General features: G+C 34.4%; 1 protein-coding gene and 2 non-coding genes across 3 annotated transcripts; 1 reads left to right on the forward strand and 2 right to left on the reverse strand.

The window, feature by feature from the left end:
• Positions 1–276: 276 nt before the first annotated feature.
• LOC144563747 (small nucleolar RNA Z102/R77) lies at positions 277–362 on the reverse strand. Its single transcript, XR_013514415.1, has one exon. It is a non-coding gene; the product is annotated as a small nucleolar RNA Z102/R77 (small nucleolar RNA).
• Positions 363–447: 85 nt separating this feature from the next.
• LOC144563746 (small nucleolar RNA Z101) lies at positions 448–544 on the reverse strand. Its single transcript, XR_013514414.1, has one exon. It is a non-coding gene; the product is annotated as a small nucleolar RNA Z101 (small nucleolar RNA).
• Positions 545–18,790: 18,246 nt separating this feature from the next.
• Positions 18,791–20,925, forward strand: LOC144563167 (senescence-specific cysteine protease SAG39-like). The gene is made up of 4 exons (XM_078312573.1): positions 18,791–19,305; positions 19,556–19,667; positions 20,106–20,361; positions 20,471–20,925. The coding sequence occupies exons 1-4, from the start codon at positions 18,976–18,978 to the stop codon at positions 20,790–20,792; spliced, it is 1,020 nt and encodes a 339-aa protein (XP_078168699.1). The 5' UTR covers positions 18,791–18,975; the 3' UTR covers positions 20,793–20,925.
• The last annotated feature ends 117 nt before the right edge of the window (positions 20,926–21,042 follow it).

Here is a 21,042-nt window from a genome sequence, read left to right on the forward strand (position 1 = left end):
GTTCAAAATGTTGCATAAAAGAAATTTAATTTAATTAGCCCATATGATGTCAGAAATGTACCCATTTAGTAACACATCTATTTAACTAGAGCTAATTTTCTAAAAAAAAATCGTAGAGCTAAGAGCCACATGATCATGCATTCATGTTAATTAAAATTATAACCAGTACATACCGGTACAGGTACACAAACCAAAAGGTTTCTGCAATTATGTATGCCAGTAACATTAAAAAACATGAAAAAGATTAAGCGAAGAAAAAAGAATGAAATGACAACAGGGTGATCAGATAGAGCTAATACAAATGTAGCCATCATCTCGGCTATCAAACCAATAGGGAAACAATATCATTCCTCATATCAACCCTTTTGTTCCAACGAGTTAAGACACAATATTGGGATAAACCTTACAAAAAACACAAATTAACAAAAGATTCGATATATATACAATGGAAGGCATCAGATCTCCAAGGTGATAGAAAGGGTTACATCACTGAACAATCAGATGCAAATTACCCATTATTTCAGTTGTTCCTCATTTGGCCCCCAAACAAAATATCAAAATTTCGCTTTCTCAAAGAAGATGAAAAGAAGAGATGGGAAATACAAACAAAGAAGCAATACAAAGAAAAATAGAAGCTGAAAGGACCCAGCGATGCGAATAGAACACAGTAGAGAGGGAAGATTATATAAGAAGGCGAGAGGCGGGTGAAAAATTAGGGTTAGGGTTTTGCTTTGGGAAGTTAAATAGCGGCTGAACGATCCTCTTGCTGTCAGCCGTTCGATTAGATTTAGAACATTCATCAGAGCGGTTAATTTCATGTGTCCAGTACGCAAACCTTAATTTCATGGGCCATTAATTAATGCGACCAAGTATAAACTGGCCCATACCGGCCCATTAAGTTTTACTTTAACAGGCTGAGAACGCGTACTGCTGTTTCTTCCATATATTTCAAGAGAGAAATCCGGCCTGCCTTGTTGAAGGGGTTTAGTCTTCTAATTTTAAAAATCGTCATTGATACATCAAAATTCAATTAAATTATGAACAGATAAATAAAAAATAAAAATCTATTCTCACATAGGCACCAAACACTTGTGAAAAATATTCCTTTTTTTAGTACAAAAGCTCATAAATGTTTATAGAATAGTAACTATCCGAAAAGAGACTAATGAACAGGTTGGTATGCCTAACCAAAGAACAAATGAAGACTTTGGTGCTCTCATGCATTGCATTTGTTTTTTATTTTTTTTAGTAAAGGTTAGAGATCAAGTCACCCAACTATTTAATATCTTTGTAATACAACAAATAATTTCCTCCGTGTGGGTTTCGAATTCATAACCTCTTCATGCATTGCATTTTTAATTGTTACTTAGTAAGTCAAAATTTATGAACCTCTTTTCGGGTAAACTAAAACAGAAAAAAAAAAATTAATTTCATGTGTCCAGTATAGTACAGAGATTGTGTTCCGTATATTTATATACATAATTTTTTTCCTTTCCAAATTTTTACATTTTATATTTTCTTTCGACCCATGAATATATAAATCATGTACCAAAATTTTTATTAGTATCCAAAATTAATAAATAATTTACAAATCTATATTTTGGTGCATCGGATTTCGAAATCTGTCCAAACCAAAAATTAAATTTCCAATTTCATACAAACTTTTTGAAAAAAAAAATTCCGATTTCAAACAGTCCGAAACTGGAGTTTAAATTTCCAGTTAGAAGAAACGGAGATAAAATCTCTGGTTCTAACCGTTTTTCTAATTAAATAGATTAAAAAAATATTATATTATAATACTGCCAAAAAGTAATATTAGTATTGACATTGAAAGAATATTATATTGTAATACTGAAAAAAAAAAAACTTCGGAGTGTAATGTTTGAATATTAAATTTGAAAAAAGTTACACGGATGGTTTACAAAAAGTGTGATGTTTAAATATTCAAAGTTCACACATCATTGAAAGAATTCTTCCGGTAATACTGCCAAAAAATTTAAAACTTAGAATCGGAGATCTCCGGTTTCGGACTGTCTAGAACCGGAAATATTTTTTGCGAAAAATTTGTATAAAATCAGAAATTTAATTTTTAATTTGAACAGATTTTGAAATCCAACCCATCAAAATGTGAATTTGTAAATTATTTATTAATTTTAGATATTAATAAAATTTTCGGAATCATGTACATATAAAATTTCATTAGCACTGCAGAAAAATTCCTCATAGACTATAATTACCGGACCTAGGTATTTACTTTCTAAGCATAATCATGATAACTTCTTAAATAATATAGTATTAATTTTGTATTTTTTTTCAGAATAGCGAATAGACAAACAAAATGCGTATTCGCATATTATTCGGCAGAAACACATACTAATATACTATGCACAATTTACATATAATATCCGTATTATTTGCCATTTTATATTCATATTATTCGCATGCTATCTAAAAACATAAGCTTGTTGTTGTTCTTTACACATATCATTATTGATAGTCTACATATTTAAATAGCGTTTATTGTGTCATAACAAAATAGTTAAAAAAAACGCTATGTCCAAATAATGTCATTATAGTTCACTATAGCGACGCTATATTGCCGCTATAACGTGCTATTTAAAACCTTGATTTATATATATTGAAAATCATTTGACATAAATGTCGATAAAAAAATGTTGTAAACAACTCTCGTGTCAAGTGTCTCTAAACTCTACTTGTTACATTCCGAAATTTTAAAACTTGATTAAAATTGATAAATCGATCAATTGGCTTAAATAAAAAGTTTAATTAACTTAACGATCGTTCAGAAATTTTCTGACCGACTAAAACGGAACTAAAATTTCGTAATATAAATAATGTATGAAATTATGTACAATAAAATTTAGAGATTTAGAATAAAATAAAATATAGCACTATAGATAAATTGTAACTATTCGGTAAATTCATAACTTAGAAAAATTTGTTACAAGATCATGGAATTTTAGAAAAGGAAATAAATTGACTCGTGTAAGTAAATGACCTAGTTGAAATCTAGATTTAAAATATAACAATACGAATTATTTGTACACATAAATTATGAAATTTATAAATCTTGTTTATTAATGAATTATAGAAGTTTAATTAAATATATATATATAAATAGAGATGTACAATTAATACCAAATGATTTGAATATTAGAATAGAGAAATAAAAGTACAAAATATTCATACGAAATTAATTGCAAAATTTTACGAAACTTCGATTCGAATTAATAGGAGAAACAGATTTTTAAACCAATCAAATGAGATCATATTGAAATCCTGAATTGTTTGGACCTTTGGATTAGATCCAACACGAATCTTGAAGCACCCCCTTTAATAAACCCTTCCTCTCTTTCTCTCCTCTCCCTCCCTACCCGTGAGACCCAGCCCCCCCTCTGTCTTCTCTTCTACGCCAAACCAAGGGGGTCTCCGCCCCCTCCCCTTCCGCCGCTGCCACGGCCAGCCCGCCGCCCGCCGCCCCATCTCTCTCTCTTTCCTTCTCGGTCCGACCCGCCAGAAACCCCTCTCTCTCTCTCGGTTTCTGCCTCCACTGCCCCTCCGCACCACCCCTCCTCCTCTCTCGCTGACCCCCGCCATCACCACCAAACCTTTCCTCTTTTCCCTCTCCAACCCGTGGACCTCCTCGTCCAATTAATATCTCTCTTTTGCACCGATTGCCTCTACACTCGTGAGGACCCGAAACCCTAGAAATTGGGGGTCCGTCCTTGTTGCTCGCGGGTGCTAATCGGGTGTCTCTTGGTGCTAATGTGGTGTTTGGAGACGCTAAATCTGTGGTGGTTGATTCAATTTTGGTGGCCACAAGGCACGGCGAAACCCTTGGAATCGGCCACTTTCTTTCGACATTCTCTCTTTCGGGTAATTTCCAAAATAAATTCTAAACTTCTTGATTGGTGTCTGGATGAACCGATTAATGTCGTAGGATGTGAATTTGCTAGTTTTCGAGTACGGGTTGTTGATTTTCCCGACTCGATCGATTTGTTCGAATAAATTAAGTATAAAGGACTATATTGTAAAATGATTTTTATTAATGGTCGGAATTGTAAAAGATAGGACCATTGTGATTTGTATTAATTAAAGGGAATTGTAGTAAATTTCACCTTTGCTCGGGTTGTTGATTTTCCCGACAAATGGTGTTGACTTGAGGCTTGAGCCGTGTGGTTGATTTCTGGTGTGTCTATTCTGATCTGACCTGTGACTTGTTTCTGTTTTGCTGGTTCGCTTTGTTGTCTTGCTTTCTGTTCTGTTTTGCTGGTTCTGTGTTGATGTTGTACTAGTAAATTGCGACTAGTACCTCCATGTTGTTGTTGTGTATGTGCTGCTGGTACCAATCGGTACTAGCCCAGTGATACCACTGGTATTGTGCTGATTTTGTGTGTGTACCAGTCCTTGACTTGACAGGGACCAAAAAATGTAAATAAATTAAATTGAGGGCTGTTTTGTGCAAAATACAAGCCTTGGGAATTTTTATAAAAAAAAATAAGGGGTATGAATTATAAAATATAAGGCTTATATGAGTTGTATAAAAATAAGGGGCCAACTTGTAAGATGTAAATTGTTTGAGGCTATGGTCGGCCTATGCATTAGAAATGTTATAAATGGACTTGGAATAAATTGTGAATTGTTAATTAGAGGCGTAAACCTTTGCTAAATTATGGGCCTTTAATTAAATTGAATTGGAATAAAATAATTGATACGTAAATTGGGCCTTTGAATATTTAATTGGATAAATAAGGTGAATTGGACTTGAATTAAATGATTATAAATGAGCCGAAAGGTATAAAAGAATTGACGAATTAAAAGACGGCTTTTGGAATTTAAGTTTTGATAATGTAACCGAACTAAACCAAGTAAACGTATAATATAGGTGTAGGCTCAGTCGAGCAAGATTTCGCGAGGCAATTCGAGACGCCTGATCTTTAAACTAAGCGATACGCTCGTCATAATAAGGTGCGGGGTTCTTGGAATTGTTTGATACTTTATTTTCAGGAATTAAACCGTGAATTCGTTTGTCATGTTGAATATCATTGATTGCATCATTGAATTGTGTAGAGCATTTGCATAGCCCAATCAAATTAAACTCGAATTGATGTGACTTGAGTGATTTGCATGCTGGTATGGTTGTAGGTTGTGTCGATCTATTATGATCTGATTTGATTGAAAGTCACCACGATTGGATTGAATATGTATGTGAATGGATTTACGAAGTTAAGTACTTGGATCCAATGAATTTGCCAAGTCGGGCTGTATGCTGACTTGGATTCCCAGGATCCTAATGGCCTTAGGTGAACGGCCCTCGATATTCCCAGTACCGGTTGGGACGAGGGAGGGTGATTATGTTATGAGATGTGATTGGAAATATTATGTTATGAGATGTGATTGGAAATCGTGGGTGACATGTGTAACGTCTATGGCTCGGTGGCATTCTCCTACGTGTTAATGCATTTGAAAGGTCAATTGAATATTACGACTATTGGAATGATTCCAGAGAGGATTTTCTTTATATGATTCAAACTAGACCTTAATAAACTGTTAAGCCAAGCGATTGCAGATGGGTGTCAGATAAAGGGTCCAGCGGTTGGCCATCTGTAGGTGTCAGTAACCCTACAGATGTGGGTTTGATAATGGTTCAGCTCGAAAGAACATCTGTAATTGCTACAAGCCCTATTGAATTGAGTTAAGCCAAAATATATGTTGTGTTTGAAATTCATCTTGGAAATTCCGTAAACTGTGTTTCAGGTTGATTAAATTGTTTTCGAGCATTGGCATTCTGTTATTTATGATTATATATATCTGTTTGAACTGTTATTGTTTGGGTTTCATTTTTGAATGTAGAGTCTGATTGCAAGTCCAATAATCTAAACTGTGGCAAATTTCGCACTGGGAATTTATTCTCACCCCCACCCTCCCGATTATTTTCAGGTTTATTGGACGGACGCAGCAAGTGAGGATATTGGTAATGCATATAAAAGATCCACTGCCTTGCGTGTATATGTGACACCTGATAGATACACGCGGCAGGCTGTCAGACCCGGTGGATTTGGGGTGTGACACTACTATTTACTTTACATTTAGTTTAGGACAAAGTTATTATAGTTTCCACCAAGAATAACTTATAGACACGCTATAATATTATTACTTAGACCAAAAATATAAAAGACCTATTCACCCCCCCCCCCCCCCCCCCCCCGCGCCCCCCAAGGTACCTTTGGGACCAACAATTTGTTCAATTTTCGTATGCCATACTGTTCACTTCACTTCAGAAAACGAGAGAGACAGAGAGAAAGGAAAGGGCTGTCAGTTCGGTACTAGCATACCGAATTACAGTAGTTTGTCAACTTGTTCATGTGGATACTAATAGCAAACGCAACTGCTGTCGTTGGTGCGTAAATCTGACATAGAGAAGGAGCAAAGAGAACAACTAGACAAAGATTTTCACAACGCGTTTAGTGGTAAACTCTATTTTAATCTTGAAATTAATTTTATACATAGATTCTGGCTTTCGAATAGTGAACAAATCTTGAACTGATTTGAATTGTTGCACATATAACCTATCTGAAACCTTACAACTCGTACATTGAAAGCATCAATGTGTAACCACTATCATTCAGATAAAGGACTGAGAACTAAACACGCTTGTCTACAAAAACAATGAGAACTTCTAAGTGTCATCCTCTAGATAGAACTTACTCACTTCTTCTAATAATTCTTCTACACTATAGCTTGTCTCATTCAAATAAATAGTTCTTTGCTTAATTTCTTGAATAATACTTCTCTTTTGCCTCATTATTGATTGATTTAAAATACCCACCATATTTTACTATTATCTTATAACAAGATGCATTTATCCTGAAAAAAAAACCTACAAAGTAAGGTATTGCAAAACTATATTAAAATTTTCATTATATTCCAATTACTATTACCAATATATGTTCTTTATTTAACCTAATTTTTAACTTATTGGTTTATTGCTAGAAGAAACTGAAAATAAAGAAAAAAAATGATCACTTACTTTTGAACTCCCGTCAACATGCTTCTCTTTTCTCATTGTTTGCAACTTCTTACAAGTCGATATGTTGCTGATCGTTGGTGGATTCTCAATTTGATCTCCGTGGTTATCGCTAGAGATTGTAGCTTCAATTGAAGACTTAGGGTCAGGAGCAATTATAATGGAAGAGAAGAGATCTTCATTTTTCATAGTAAATACTAGTCAGAGGAAAGAGAAAAGTTGTTATTAATTGTTGGATGTTACTGGTACTGTTGTTTTGAGCTAACTTAATTTATTCATTACTATAGTTCTTCTTAAGCTAAATTAGACTAGACCTTAATTCCATAAATTAAAAACAGTGTATCTTAGGTACTAGATAATTGTTGAATTCTTTAATTCCAGTTAGTTAATTTCATACTGGTACAGATTCACCACGACCAAATTAAGTTGCTATTAATTTATAAAATCCATTTCTCTTTGTTTTCTTGACAGAAGGCAATGGCATATCAATTAGGCTGGTTAAGCTGCTTCGACCAATTAGTCTTAAAGGAGATATGTACCAAATCAATCTTAAAGGAGATCTTAAAGGAAAAATGTCACGGCAGAGCCGGCTCTGTCACGGAACGGCACGATACGGCACGCGTGTCATTTACGTGTCGTGACTCGCGTGTCCCGTGCTGTGATCATTTTTTGGAACTTTGACACGACACGGCACGCTACGTGCAAAATTTAGTTACGACACAGCACGTGGTCACGCGAGTCATGTGTAATTAGGACAATTAAATATTGATCAAATGGTGAATCTTGAATAAACCAACTTAAATTATGATCAAATGGTCATGCGAGACACGTTTGAGCACAACGTGACTCACGTAGAGTGACTATTTACATACCGTGACCCTTCCTTGATATTTTGGTCACCGCACGACATGGTACGTGAAAAAATAACTTGATCACGGCACGGCACGAGATCAAAGTCACAGCATGTTAGTCACAATACGGCACATTTTTTCACTCTTGGAAAGAAAGAAGACAAATAGACAGAAGGAAATATTAGATGCGAATTCTTTCTTTTTCTGATTCAATGCTCAGATACAAATTGAATGGATATCTCTATTTAGAAGAAAGGTATAATGGTCAATATAATTTTTAAAATAATTAAATAAAAAGATAAGGGGATAAAAAAATGTTAGAATTTGAGTGTGCAGTTATATTCTACTTAATCGTTAAATCATAAATGATCATTAAATATGAGGGTTCGCCAATAAATATATTTTTGGAGGAAACTTAGGAGAGGCTGCTAAGTGCGCCAATAAATATTTTTGAAGGAATCTCAGCAGCGGCTGCTAAGTGCGCCAATAAATATCATTCAACAATTTTGTCAAACTTGATGCTGATTAATTAGATTCATGATATAACATAATTTTTATATATTAATATTTGAGATCATTTTAAAATGTCAGTATCATTTATCAATTCAATGCTAAAATTTGACGATCAAGAAAAAGTATTCAGTTGTTCATGTAGAGTGTTGAAAAAAATAATTTAAGGAAATCAATTCAAGACTAGGATCTTAACAGAGTAGTTTTGACTTAAATGCAGCATACAGACTATAGAATCAAAACAGCCCTTTATAATGTTAATGCGCTGCATGAAGTGAAAACTTCTCTGTTAATATCCTTACCTCCCATTCAAGACCATCCAGTTTATAGAAACATATTAAAAAGTAAATTAGGAAGACCAATTGATAAAGTCATCTTTAATTAGGAGTGCCAATTGGTAAAACTATCTTCAAATCACTGAAAATGACAATCTTTTTACTTAAAAAGAAAAAAAAAGGTAATGACAAATTTAAATTTTAAAAATAAAAAAGTCAAGAAGTGTGCATGCATGTAACCATGTCCTTATTTCCATTGCTGCTGGGTCGCAATTGTTAATGTTTTTTCTGAATTTCTCTTCAAAGTTATCTAAAAACATAATCTTCCTTACTGGACTCAAAATTGTTGTTAGGCTGTCTGTTGTTGTTTGGACATAAACAGTATGTTTGGATATACTGAGAATAGTGAGAATAGTGTTGTTCCAATCCATTCAAACATACTCAATTGCTATTTGGAACAGCGAGAATAGCGTTGTTCCGCTATTCCTACAAAAAGTCGGAATAATAATTGGTGTTTTCTCAAATGTTCAATTCCTCCATCGCTATTCTAAATTTTCAATTCAAACAACATTTTCGTTATTCCAAATAGCACCACATCAACACTATTCTCACACTCTTCCAAAAATCACTATTCTCATCTACTATTCTCAAATAGTAGCTATTCTAGCTATTCTAGAGTGCATCCAAATATACATGTTTGTGCCAATTTCTTACACACTTGCCGAGGATTTTTTTTAGAAACCATAAATAATAAAAAAAAAATTATCAAACCAACTTGATTGGTTTCGTTTTTACAAAAAAAAACATGAAAACTAAAAAAGCATTTCAGTTTGAACTTCTTTCTTTTTTCTGTATCGACTTGTCATTTCAATCCGTGATAATATCACAAGTTTTCAGCCCACAACCACACTATTTTTTTGCAAAATATGTGAAACTACTTCGGGCCGAAATGACAATTCAGTACGTAAAAAAAAAAATCACTCCAGATCAAAATACCATTTCAGTTCCTATATTTTTTGCAAAAAGGAATCAACTTGGTTAAGTAATTTTTTTTTTAATTTATGGTTTCTGAAAAAATTCACTTGCAGAGCGAACAATATCAATCAGCTATAGTAAAAACAAAGAATTGAGGCATCATCAATTGGCCATGTCAATTTCGTTAGTCATTTTCTCATAGGGACCCTTTTTGTTATTATATCAGACAGGCATGCTTGTGGTGCTAACTTTCAGAAATATTTCTCTATGAATGATGGGCTATTAGATGGATTTCATACATACTACGATTTTATAAAACGAACGGAAATTTTATTTTCTGTTTTTTATGACTTTTTTAAGTGTGGCTTTTTTTTTTGTTCTTTTTATCCTATCTAAGCATTTTTCTCAAATAGAAATATAACGAATTTCGATGTGGTCATGAATCATGATAGGCTAGTTTTAAAGGAATCCAAAAAAATTTCGATACCTTTTTATGAAATCAAAATATTTCGTAATAATTTTATAATAACGCACATACATTATTTTATAGTAATTTCTAAAGTAAAATTTCTGCTTTGGATTCCTCCTCGTTTGAAACAGGATTTTTTATTAGTAGAAATTATTAGAAAAGTTGAGAGATAAATAAAAAGAGTGCGTTTATTTTGTTATACATAGAAAAATCGGTAAATTATATACCGGTATAAACTCCCTCTTTTAATTTTGTATTCATATAATGATACAAAAGATGAGCTATCTTGTACCATCTGACGAAAATGAGGTCACAAATGTATTTTTATATTAATTAAATAGTGTGGATCCACTTTTCATTGTATAAAAAAATATTTCAAAAAAAAAAAAAATTTGAATCAGTATAATTCTTACCGATTCGAATTTTGAATATTTTTTCATCAGTATAAATTTTACTAATATTTGTACGTATAAAAATATAACAATACTCTTCCTATTTCACTCTCTACTTTTTTTAATATTTTCTACATAAAGAAAATTCTCCGTTTGAAAGGGATTTCTTGGTTTTCCCAACAAGATACCTCCCACTGGAGAAAATGGAGAGAGAATCTTTGGCAGTACTTAGTCTGTCATGATCTGTCTTGATCAGGTGCGATCCATTGTGGCGAATTCTTTGTATAATAACGTGTAGCTATCCTTTTGAAATCTAGGAAGGTGCATACTGCATGGGGATAGGGGAGACTATTTGGGCGGTTGTGTTCGAACCAAATTGAATTTTGTCCAAATAAAATTCTATTTGATTTGCATTTGCATAGCTAGATATAAGTCGAATCGGCCGAATAATTTAATCAATCAAAGTACAAATCGAATCAAATAAGACGAATTTTAGTTTGGTTTAACTTTTTTTTTTAATTGACGATAATAATCACTAACAAATATATTGGTTAAAAAAAAATATTTATACAATTTTTTAATTACATAGACCGATAAACCGAATATTTCACTATTTGTCAAACACATAAGAAGTGCTTAAAGCACTTCCAACTCTCTTCATTGTTCTTCTTCTAAGTAAGAATACTCTCTCTAATAATGAATTTTTGTTGTAGCTTCATTTATCAGTATTGATGGCGGTTTGCTAGACTTGGAGAACATTTTTTTTGTTTCTTTCCTTTCAAAGTGTTCATACTTGTGTTGTCCATGCTATATTCCATAATCTCTTTGCTTCTATGGTTAAGGACTTTCTTCTTTGGACCTAGGCCTCGGTGATGGTACTCTCCCACCTTCTATTTCTCTATCTAAGCCATTCAAAATCAATCATACGGCTTCAATTATTTTTTTTATTAATATAATCTATTAAAACAAATTAGATATAATTGAAGCCGTATGATCTATTTTGAACGGCTCGAATGGAAGAATAGGAGAGTGCTCCTTTTCTTAAGAAAAAAAAGCAGATTGGAATCCTCGATGATGGTACTCTCCCACCTTCTTAAGAGATTGATTATCTGTGTTCCCAACCCTTGTCAGAAACTAACTACAAACAGACAGTTCCGCATGATATGGTCATGTGTTTCTATGTTGGTCCTATTGCACATAACACATTCCATACTGACTGATAAATATTAGTCATATACATCAAATGACTAATATTTATCTTCTTTTTAGTTGAAAATATATACAACATAAATTGTGTAACTTTTGATGCAATGAACAGTGATAAAATGATAAATTAATAATTGATAAAAAAATAAAATAAAATTTTTGTAGTAATCTGTTACAATGAAATACCATAGAGAATCGACATTTGCATTTCCAAGTAAAAGTCCGCGCATCGACTCTTTTTGCATTAGTTTAAATTTTTAAAGTATTGTCGTATTTTCAATCGAATTAACTGCTGCAGGGAAGCAGCTTGGGTCCGATGCTCATTGGATCCAAAGTGGTTTCAATGGGTTCGGTAACCGTCAGATCTGCTTTAAGATTTGCGTTTGCAATTTCGCGTTTGCTTTAAAATCCGTATACACGAATTCTAAAGCAGATCCGACGGTTACCAAATCCAATGGAACCACTTTGGATCCAATGGGCATCGGACCCCAAGCACTCTTGCTGCAGATCATAGTACAAATTGGCTTGTATTATTTATTCAGCACTTTTGAACGTCGAACCCTAAATAATTTAATATTCACCAAAAATGTCGAAGTTTAGCCTTATTCTAATTTTTTGGATTTATATATGCTTAGTTTGAAATTTTATATAAATTTACATTTATTTTAAAAAAAAATGTACTTCTCATCTTTACTACAAAATAACTCTAATATGTTGAATAAATTTCACGACTATGTTATTTTTATTTTTTTTATTGGGCCCAAAATTATAAAAAAAAAAAAAACTATAATCAATGAAGAATAACTCTAACATTGTTTCCAACAAGTATTCTTTTGTTTCCGGAACGAATCTGAAAAATAACCCTACTTAATAATAATAATAATAATAATAATAATAATAATAATAATAATAATAATATTAGCAATAGCAATAGTAATAGTAATAGTAATAGTAATAATAATAATAATAATAATAATAATAATAATAATAATAATAATAATAATAATAAGAAGAAGAAGAAGAAGAAGAAGAAGAGTGAGTCTATGGTACTATGCATATTACGATTTGGTCCGTAATACGGATTAATATTAGACTTTTCAAAATCTTAACGGTCGATCCGAACCGTTCATCTTGTTCTCCATATTAATATGTGTTTGGAGACCAAATTTTACATTTTTTGAAATTCTTTTACTATTTTTTTAGATTTATTGAAAATCACTGTTTTTGGATGGTCCAGAATTTTCAGATCAAGTGATTTTCTAAATATCTAAAAAAATAGTAAACAAATTTCAAAAAATGTAAAATTTGGTCTCCAAACACATATTAATATGGACAACAAGATGAACGGTTCGGATCAATCGTTAGGATTTTAAAAAGTCGAATATTGAGCCGTATTACAGACCAACCCGTGATATGCATAGTACCATAGACTCACTCTAATAATAATAACGACGTGGTGCATAAAATTGTTGTAGGATAAGAAAACTCAGACATTATCCTGAAAAAATAAAATAAAATAATAATAATGATAATAATAATAAAAATAATAAAAATAATGATAATGGTAATGATAATGATGATAATAATAATAATAATAATAATAATAATGACGTGGTGCATAAAAAAAGGTATAATAGCTTGAGAAAGGTGCATTCTGTAAAAACAAAGGATATGATGATGGTCACCTTTGTGGCGAAAGATCATTCCCTTGGATTAGGAAATTAAGCAGCTCACATTGCAAAAGCTGAAGGTTGCCTTGCACTCATATTTCTCAATCAAAAATTGACAGGGTCAAATTTGTTCTGTCCCCTTGCTCAATTATGGAGAATACGTCTGATATCTCCATATTATATCTAAATTACAGTTCTGATTTACACTAAAATATGTGCTTTAAAGCCTATAAATGTGGATTTTTACTTTGAAATGTGGTACTGCTATGCTTTGTTTGGTATTTTGCAGGAGAAGGGGCGAAAAACTGGATCTGACTACTTTTCATACGGCCCGTATGACATTCCATACGGACCGTACAGGATCTGCCCAACCACACAGAAGGTTCCACAACAGAGGCACAAAGTCTCCAAGACAAAGCACAGGCATACGGCCCGTACGGGGTCCCCTACGGGCCGTAGGACGCTAATTCGGAAAATCCAGCTGGAATCTGAATTGAGCATAATTTAAGGAGGCCGAAAAGGAAGCCTCTGGGGGCGTGATCTGAGGCATTAAATGAGATATTCCACATCGAAAAAAGAGAGATTCATTCACTGGAACTTGGACAACTTTTCTTGGAGCAAAAGACAAGAGGAGGAGAGGAGGAAGAGAGGTGAAAAACGCGAGTTTGCAACGGATCTTCGGATTTTCCACTGTTTTGTCATGAACTCTTTCATTTCTTGTTATTTGTGTTATCTTCTAAACATGAGTAGCTAATTTACTTTGTTTCTAGGGTTAAGATGTAGTTTCTAGTTTGGCTTTGTTTGCATGCTACTTGGATTTTGTGTTGAATGCTTTGTTTTTACCTTGTTGAGTAGTATTTTGATTGCTTTATTTGTGCTTGCTTGAATTGATTAGTCATCCCATTAGATGAATGCGCACATCTAAGTGTTAGGAGTCAAGTCTATGACATTTAATCCAACCGAATAAAGTATATGAAGTAGGGTGAAACCAAGGAGTACCCGAAAGGTGAAACTTTCCTTGAGGCGAAAGTCCTTGGATACTTTTAGTAAACCAACAAGTAACTTGGATAAATTATGCCAAAATGCGAAAGTTGAGGTTTAACGCATCTAAGAGGGGAGTATTTGAGTCTAGTAATCGGGTACTAGGCCAAAATGCGAAAGTTTGAGGTTAGGTATCTAGATCTGGTCGATAGAAACCCTAAACATTAGCATCAACGCAGAAAACAGTAGCTGCTGATCGGCGTAAAAGCGCAACGCAAGTTTCGGTACGCTTGGGAGCGTACCTTTTAAACCGCGGTTACACCTTCCGATTAGGGTTGCAAGTGCACAACCCTATCGAGGAGTATAATCGGGTATCGATCCACAGGGACGGTTTCTTTATCTAGAATTTTACTTAGCTTAGCTAAAGACTAGAAGTGAGAAAAAGGGGTTTTGGTGTTTAATTTTCCTAAGGAATCAACTCAAACAATCACACAATGATATAGAATAGTAAATGTGCAAGAAAAGGTATAAACTGTGTTTTGATTTGGGATAAAAGGTGTTTCAAGGGTTTCAGACTTCATCTCTGATTTGCCTCTAGTGGTACGGCCCTTACCAAGTTGGTACGGCCAGGCCGCACCAACCTGGTATGACCAAGCCGTATGGGGCTTGGTACGGGTAGGCCGCACCACTCTTGTAAGGGCCGTACTGGTTTACCAGAACAGAGCTTACAAGTTCGAGTTGATGCATTTCTTGCTGGTACCTCGTATTAAACTCTTGATAAAGGTTCAATTGACCATACCTAAGGTTCCTAAACCTCAACTCTCGTTTGTTGGTTCAAGATCTAAGTTTTGGATTCAATTCTTCACCTTCTAGGGTTTCTAAACCTCAACTCTCGTGTTTTGGTCCAGATCCTCTAGTTGATTGATTGGAGATCTAAGGTAACCTCTAATCTGTCGATTAGAGGAGAATTCAACCTTTCGGCTTCAATTCGATCAAGTCTACCTAAAGGGATTGGTTTGGTTGAGAGAAGGCAATGGTCACATGACCTTGTTAGGGTTGATCTACCACTATAGGCACACCACATGCAATCACAGAAACACAAAGCAATCAAGAAAAACAAATTCACAATCAATTCAATCACAAGAGTTCATACAAGATCCAAATCAAGAAAAGCAACACAAATCAAGAAAATCCATCTACAAACCCTAGAAACGAAAGTCTACTACTCACAAGTCATGGATCTGTCCAGATATACAAGAAAAGAGATAGAGAAAGTCATGAAAGAACTAGATTGAAGATCGGGAATGGAGAAGGTGTAGATCCGTCGATTCTCGCCTCTTCCTCTTCCTTGATCTTCTCTTCTTGCTCCTTTGCTCTCTTTCTCTCTTTCACTGAGCTCTCAATCTGGAATGAATTGGAATCCCCGAAAATGGAGAGATCCCCCGCTTTAAATAGCCTCTGCCAAGATTTGAATTCTGTCAGGCGGCATCTATGTACGGCCCGTACCAAGGTGGTACGGCCAGGCCGTACAAGATGGGAAAGAGGCTGGATCGGCTAAGTCTGGTAAGGGCCGTACCAAATCTGGTAAGGGCCGTACCAAGTCTGGTAAGGGTTGTACCAAATCTGGTAAGGGCCGTACCAAATCTGGTAAGGGCCGTACCAAGCCTGGTAAGGGTAGGCCGTACCAAGTCTGGTAAGGGCCGTACCAAGCCTGGTAAGGGCCGTACCAAGCCTGGTAAGGGTCGTACCAGGGAGTCCAAAAACGCCGTTTCTTCGTGTATTTTGCTCCAATCCTGCAGAAAACAAACAAACTCTCAACAGTACCAAATTCTAAGGATATATCAATGAAATGCACATGATTTTGACAATTTAGAACGTGAATTTGGTACGAAATCAAGTCAAATATAGGCTAAATATGCGAGGTATCAGCTGCAACATTAACTCGGGGTCCCCTACGGACCGTACGGGAATCCGTACGGGCCGTATGCCTCGGAGCTGAACAAAAATGAAATCTGAACCCTGGAAACGCCTTTTTATCAATTGAAAACAACTTTAATTCTCTTTATTGTCTTTTAAAATTGTCATAAATCATTAGAATTGTTAGAACCGAACCAAACCAATTTTTCTCACTCCTAGAATCTCAAGTAATTTTAAGACGAGTCCGGTCATTTTCTTCCGTCCCTGTGGATCGATACCTGAGCATACTCATCGATAAGATAGTACACTTGCTATCTGATTTGACAGAGTATAACAAATGTTTAAAAGGTATAACTTGCTATACTGAAACTTTGTAGCATATATTCTGTGCGAACAACGTCATTATTTTTGTTTTACGTAGAAATGTGGATATCTAGCTTACTAATTTTTATTTAATATTTTATTTGGCTTTAAAACTATGATTTTTCATACGGAGAGTGTTGTTCTTTGCCCCTTAAATTAAAGACTGGTTCTTGAGAATAGATCATTATATATATGAAAATTTAAAGAGCGATATATTATTGTTTATAGTGCAGATTGGTATGTTCTATGGATTAAAATCTTTGTTTTTCACAGCTCATATAGTTGATCAGAACAGTTCAACATGATTTCAATATAAAATTGTACTTGCGTACTAAAATTTATTATTTTTTACTATTTTTTTAGATTGGTACAAATTCACTATTTTTGAATGGTCTTGAATCTTTAATTCAAGTAATTTTCTATCTATTTAAAAAATACTAAAAAGGAAAAAAATGTAAAATTTGATCTATAAGTATATTTTCATACGATAAACATTGTGAACGGTTCAAATCGACTATTTGAACTTTTGAAAACAATAATAGTAATCTATAGTACAGACTACAGACTAAAATATATGTGTTATGCATAGTGTACAATAGCCTCACTCAAAATGATTAAAATGCACTAAACACATAGGTATCATAAAAACCATCCTAAATAATTGTTGCCAAAATGTGAGAATGACATTTTTGATGTTTTGTTAAGAAATTAGAATCGTACAAGCCAAAAACTCCCAAAGGAAATCAAAGACCGGTTGAATTTAAATCTGAGTACAGTCTTTCAATTTGAACACACAAAGCCGCCTCTTATCATGTATGGCATCATATTATTTTTAAGATATAATGATTGATGGTCAAGCCACTCAACATCTTTAATATCCACAAAAATATGATCGGATTTCGAACATGCGACATCTTATACTGAAAATATTGTCTTTTGTCACTAAATCAAAAAACTAATTCTTGTATGGCATCATATCTAAAAAATAAATCGATAACGTTATTTTGTCAATAAAATGATTTTTTTTTTAAACATGTGTGGTTATATATAAAAAAAATCATGAAATGAACAGTCTAAACTAACAGATCAAATAATGAATTTAAACTGTTGAATTTGATCTATATATAATTATATATATTACAGTCAATTCGTTTTGTATAACATAAAAAGAGAAGTTTTTTAAAAATAAATTCATTCAGCAAAAAAGTTTGAATTTTAAATTTCTTGATTTTATATGAAATGAACATGAAATTTGGAATATAATCACTTCTCTCTTCAAATATACTTGAAATAGATTCAATACTATTTTTTCTACAAGTGCGTATATGATGAGAATTTCCTTGCTACTTGGATTTAATCTATGTTGCGTGGTCTTTTGGAGTCTGTACCAAGTAGAAGAGAAGTCGAACTCATTTGAATTTCCCATAGAAGGCGACTGGTGAAAAAATGATTTTTGGAAAGAAAAAAATCAATTCATCTATGAAATAAATCCAACTAGAAATGTGATTGAAGTTCTCATTTTTGGAAGTGACCATGTGATCATCTTTTAGGATGCTGATGCCTTGATGGGGAAACTTTTGTTCTCAAACTAAACTGTTGTAAACTCCTTTGGGAAATCATCAACTGGTATCAAAATCAATCCATGCTTTTAGTTAGTTTGGCATTCAATCCATGTTTTTTTTTTCCTTCTTAAAAACAACTTTTGTAAACCAATCAAACGGATTAGAAGCTTTTAAAGAAATTCACACCTTAATCAGTCGAGTTAAATTATACATGAATTTTAAAAACATGTATTTGATCTAGTGGCAAAGGTATATGGCTTCTATATGGGAGGTCGTGGGTTCGAAACTCACAAAGTGGAGAAATTCTCAGTATTAATTCACATGGGTTTAAAATGTGTTGGGTCGCTTGATCATCAACCCATATTTTGAGTGAATAATACCTGAATATGCTGAGTTAAATTATATGAACCGTGTTATTGTGAACCAAGTAACAGCAAGGGCATAAAATGCTTTAAGTCCAAATGAGCTTAATTCAAATAATGAGATATAGGCATAATCTTTTTCACTTTTAGAGGTCAATTTCATTATTTATTTTGTTATTTATTTCTACAGGTACGTCATTTTAATGCTCACCATTTTCATGATTGTGCTTTGAGATAACATCAGTCATTATTAAATGATTCCTTCTTACGGTCCCATTACGCATAAAAAATACCCTCCCATAAACAAACTCATCTATATATACCCCATCTCAATTGTTGCATATATATAACTACACCAAACCTTACCGGAAGCTATAAGCAAAACCAACCAACCATGTATTTCATTTCTCAAATACTATGGCTAGTAGCAATACTACTTGCCTTGGTATCCTTGACTGTTGCCACTGACTTGTCTATCGTTGACATGCCTATGTCGGCACGACACGAGAAATGGATGGCACAACATGGGCGTGTATACAAAAATGCCGAAGAGAAGGCACACCGCTTTGAAATATTCAAGACTAATGCTGAGTATGTGCACTCAGTTAACCGTGCCGGAAACCGCACGTACCAGCTTGGCCTAAACCAATTTGCTGATTTGACCAATGAAGAGTTCAAGGCCTCCTTCCTTGGCTTTAAGCCAAACCCTTCCGCGGCAAAAGAGGTGCTTGATTTCTATTCTCTTGTATTTGTACCAATTGCTTTTGCTCAAGTTTGCTTCTTTCTACTTTTCCAAGTGACAAACCTTCTGCTTTTCTACTATTGAAATCATAAAGTTACCAGTTTGCAGCTTGTTGAACCAACTAGTTGCATGCAAACAGTGTTGCGCGATATCAATTAGCATTGCTCTAATGTCAGGAAACAGGCTTTGAAATAGCTAGGAAGAACTTACAATCTCTGATTTTTTTTCACAGGAAAAAGAAGTAGAACAACCTTTTATGTATGCAAATCTAGCTGACGTGCCAGGTGCTATGGACTGGAGAGCTCGTGGCGCAGTTACTGGGGTCAAGGATCAAAACCCTTGTGGTATGTGCAAGACCAGATATCCACTAAACAACTCTCGACATATTTATTCCTTGCCAACTATACTGTTGTAATATATTTTAATATGGTTGGTGTGTAATTTCATATAGCAACGTCAGTAAAAATTTAAACAAACAAAATTACCTCCTGACCATCATAGGAAAAGCTTTGGTTGAAACCAAATGTTATTATTTCTACTGGTACATCCTCGTACAAGACTGAACAAAAAATTGACTCAGCATAGCAGACCGGTGTTCGTACTCGAGGCCCTATAATTCGGCAATATATTTATGCTTATCTAATCCTAAGAGGGTAAGTTACATTGAGTACCAAACTGGTATTGAGTCTGGTACACACCTGTGCTGGGCCAAGTTGGTAATAATATCATAACCCAAAATGAATAATCCACAATTAAAACAATTGAATTCAATGCATTCAAAGGGTGTTGCTGGGCGTTCTCGGCAGTGGCAGCAATGGAAGGCATCGTGAAATTAAAAACCGGCCAGCTGATGTCCTTGTCAGAGCAGGAAATTCTGGATTGCACCGGGAATGGCATGTCATGTGATGGCGGCACCATGGAGGCCGCCTTCAGCTTTGCTGTCAGAAACAGAGGCCTTGCAACCGAAAGCAACTACCCTTACACCAGAAATCAAGGGTACTGTAATTCCAGAAAGTCTGCTTCTGCTGCCACTATCAGGTCTGAACCTATTAATTTCTCAAACTGAAAGATACTAATTTCACCTTATTATCAGTTATCTATTTTAGTATCCATTTATTATTTTTTATTTTGTGGAAAAAATTATTAGGGGCTATCAAGAGGTGCCAAGGAGCGAAGCAGCATTGCTAAATGCAGTAGCAAACCAGCCGGTCTCGGCAGGGGTAGAGGGTTCAGGTATAGACTTCCAACTCTATGATGGAGGTCTCTTCACAGGGTATTGTGGAACCGATTTGGACCATGCTGTTACAGTCGTCGGCTATGGCACATCTGCTGGGACCAAATACTGGCTGGTCAAGAACTCATGGGGCTCAGGCTGGGGCGAGGGAGGGTACATGCGGATGCAACGTGACATCGGTTCGTATGGAGGTCTATGTGGCATTACATTGCAAGCATCATATCCAACTGCATAATTCAATGAATGGTTGAAGAAACCGTATTTGCATATATTACTTGGGATTTTATAACTGTTATGTGCTGTAAGCAATTTATAGATACAAGTTGCAGTCCTAATATTAGCAGAAGGCAGTTGTCAATGTTTGCATATATTACTTGGGATTTTATAACTGTTATGTGTTGTAAGCAATTTATAGATACAAGTTGTAGTCCTAATATTAGCAGAAGGCAATTGTCAATGCTTATGGACAGGCTATCGACTATATT

Source organism: Carex rostrata, chromosome 12 (assembly GCF_964058835.1).
Source record: "Carex rostrata chromosome 12, lpCarRost1.2, whole genome shotgun sequence".
NCBI classification, from domain to species: Eukaryota; Viridiplantae; Streptophyta; class Magnoliopsida; order Poales; family Cyperaceae; genus Carex; species Carex rostrata.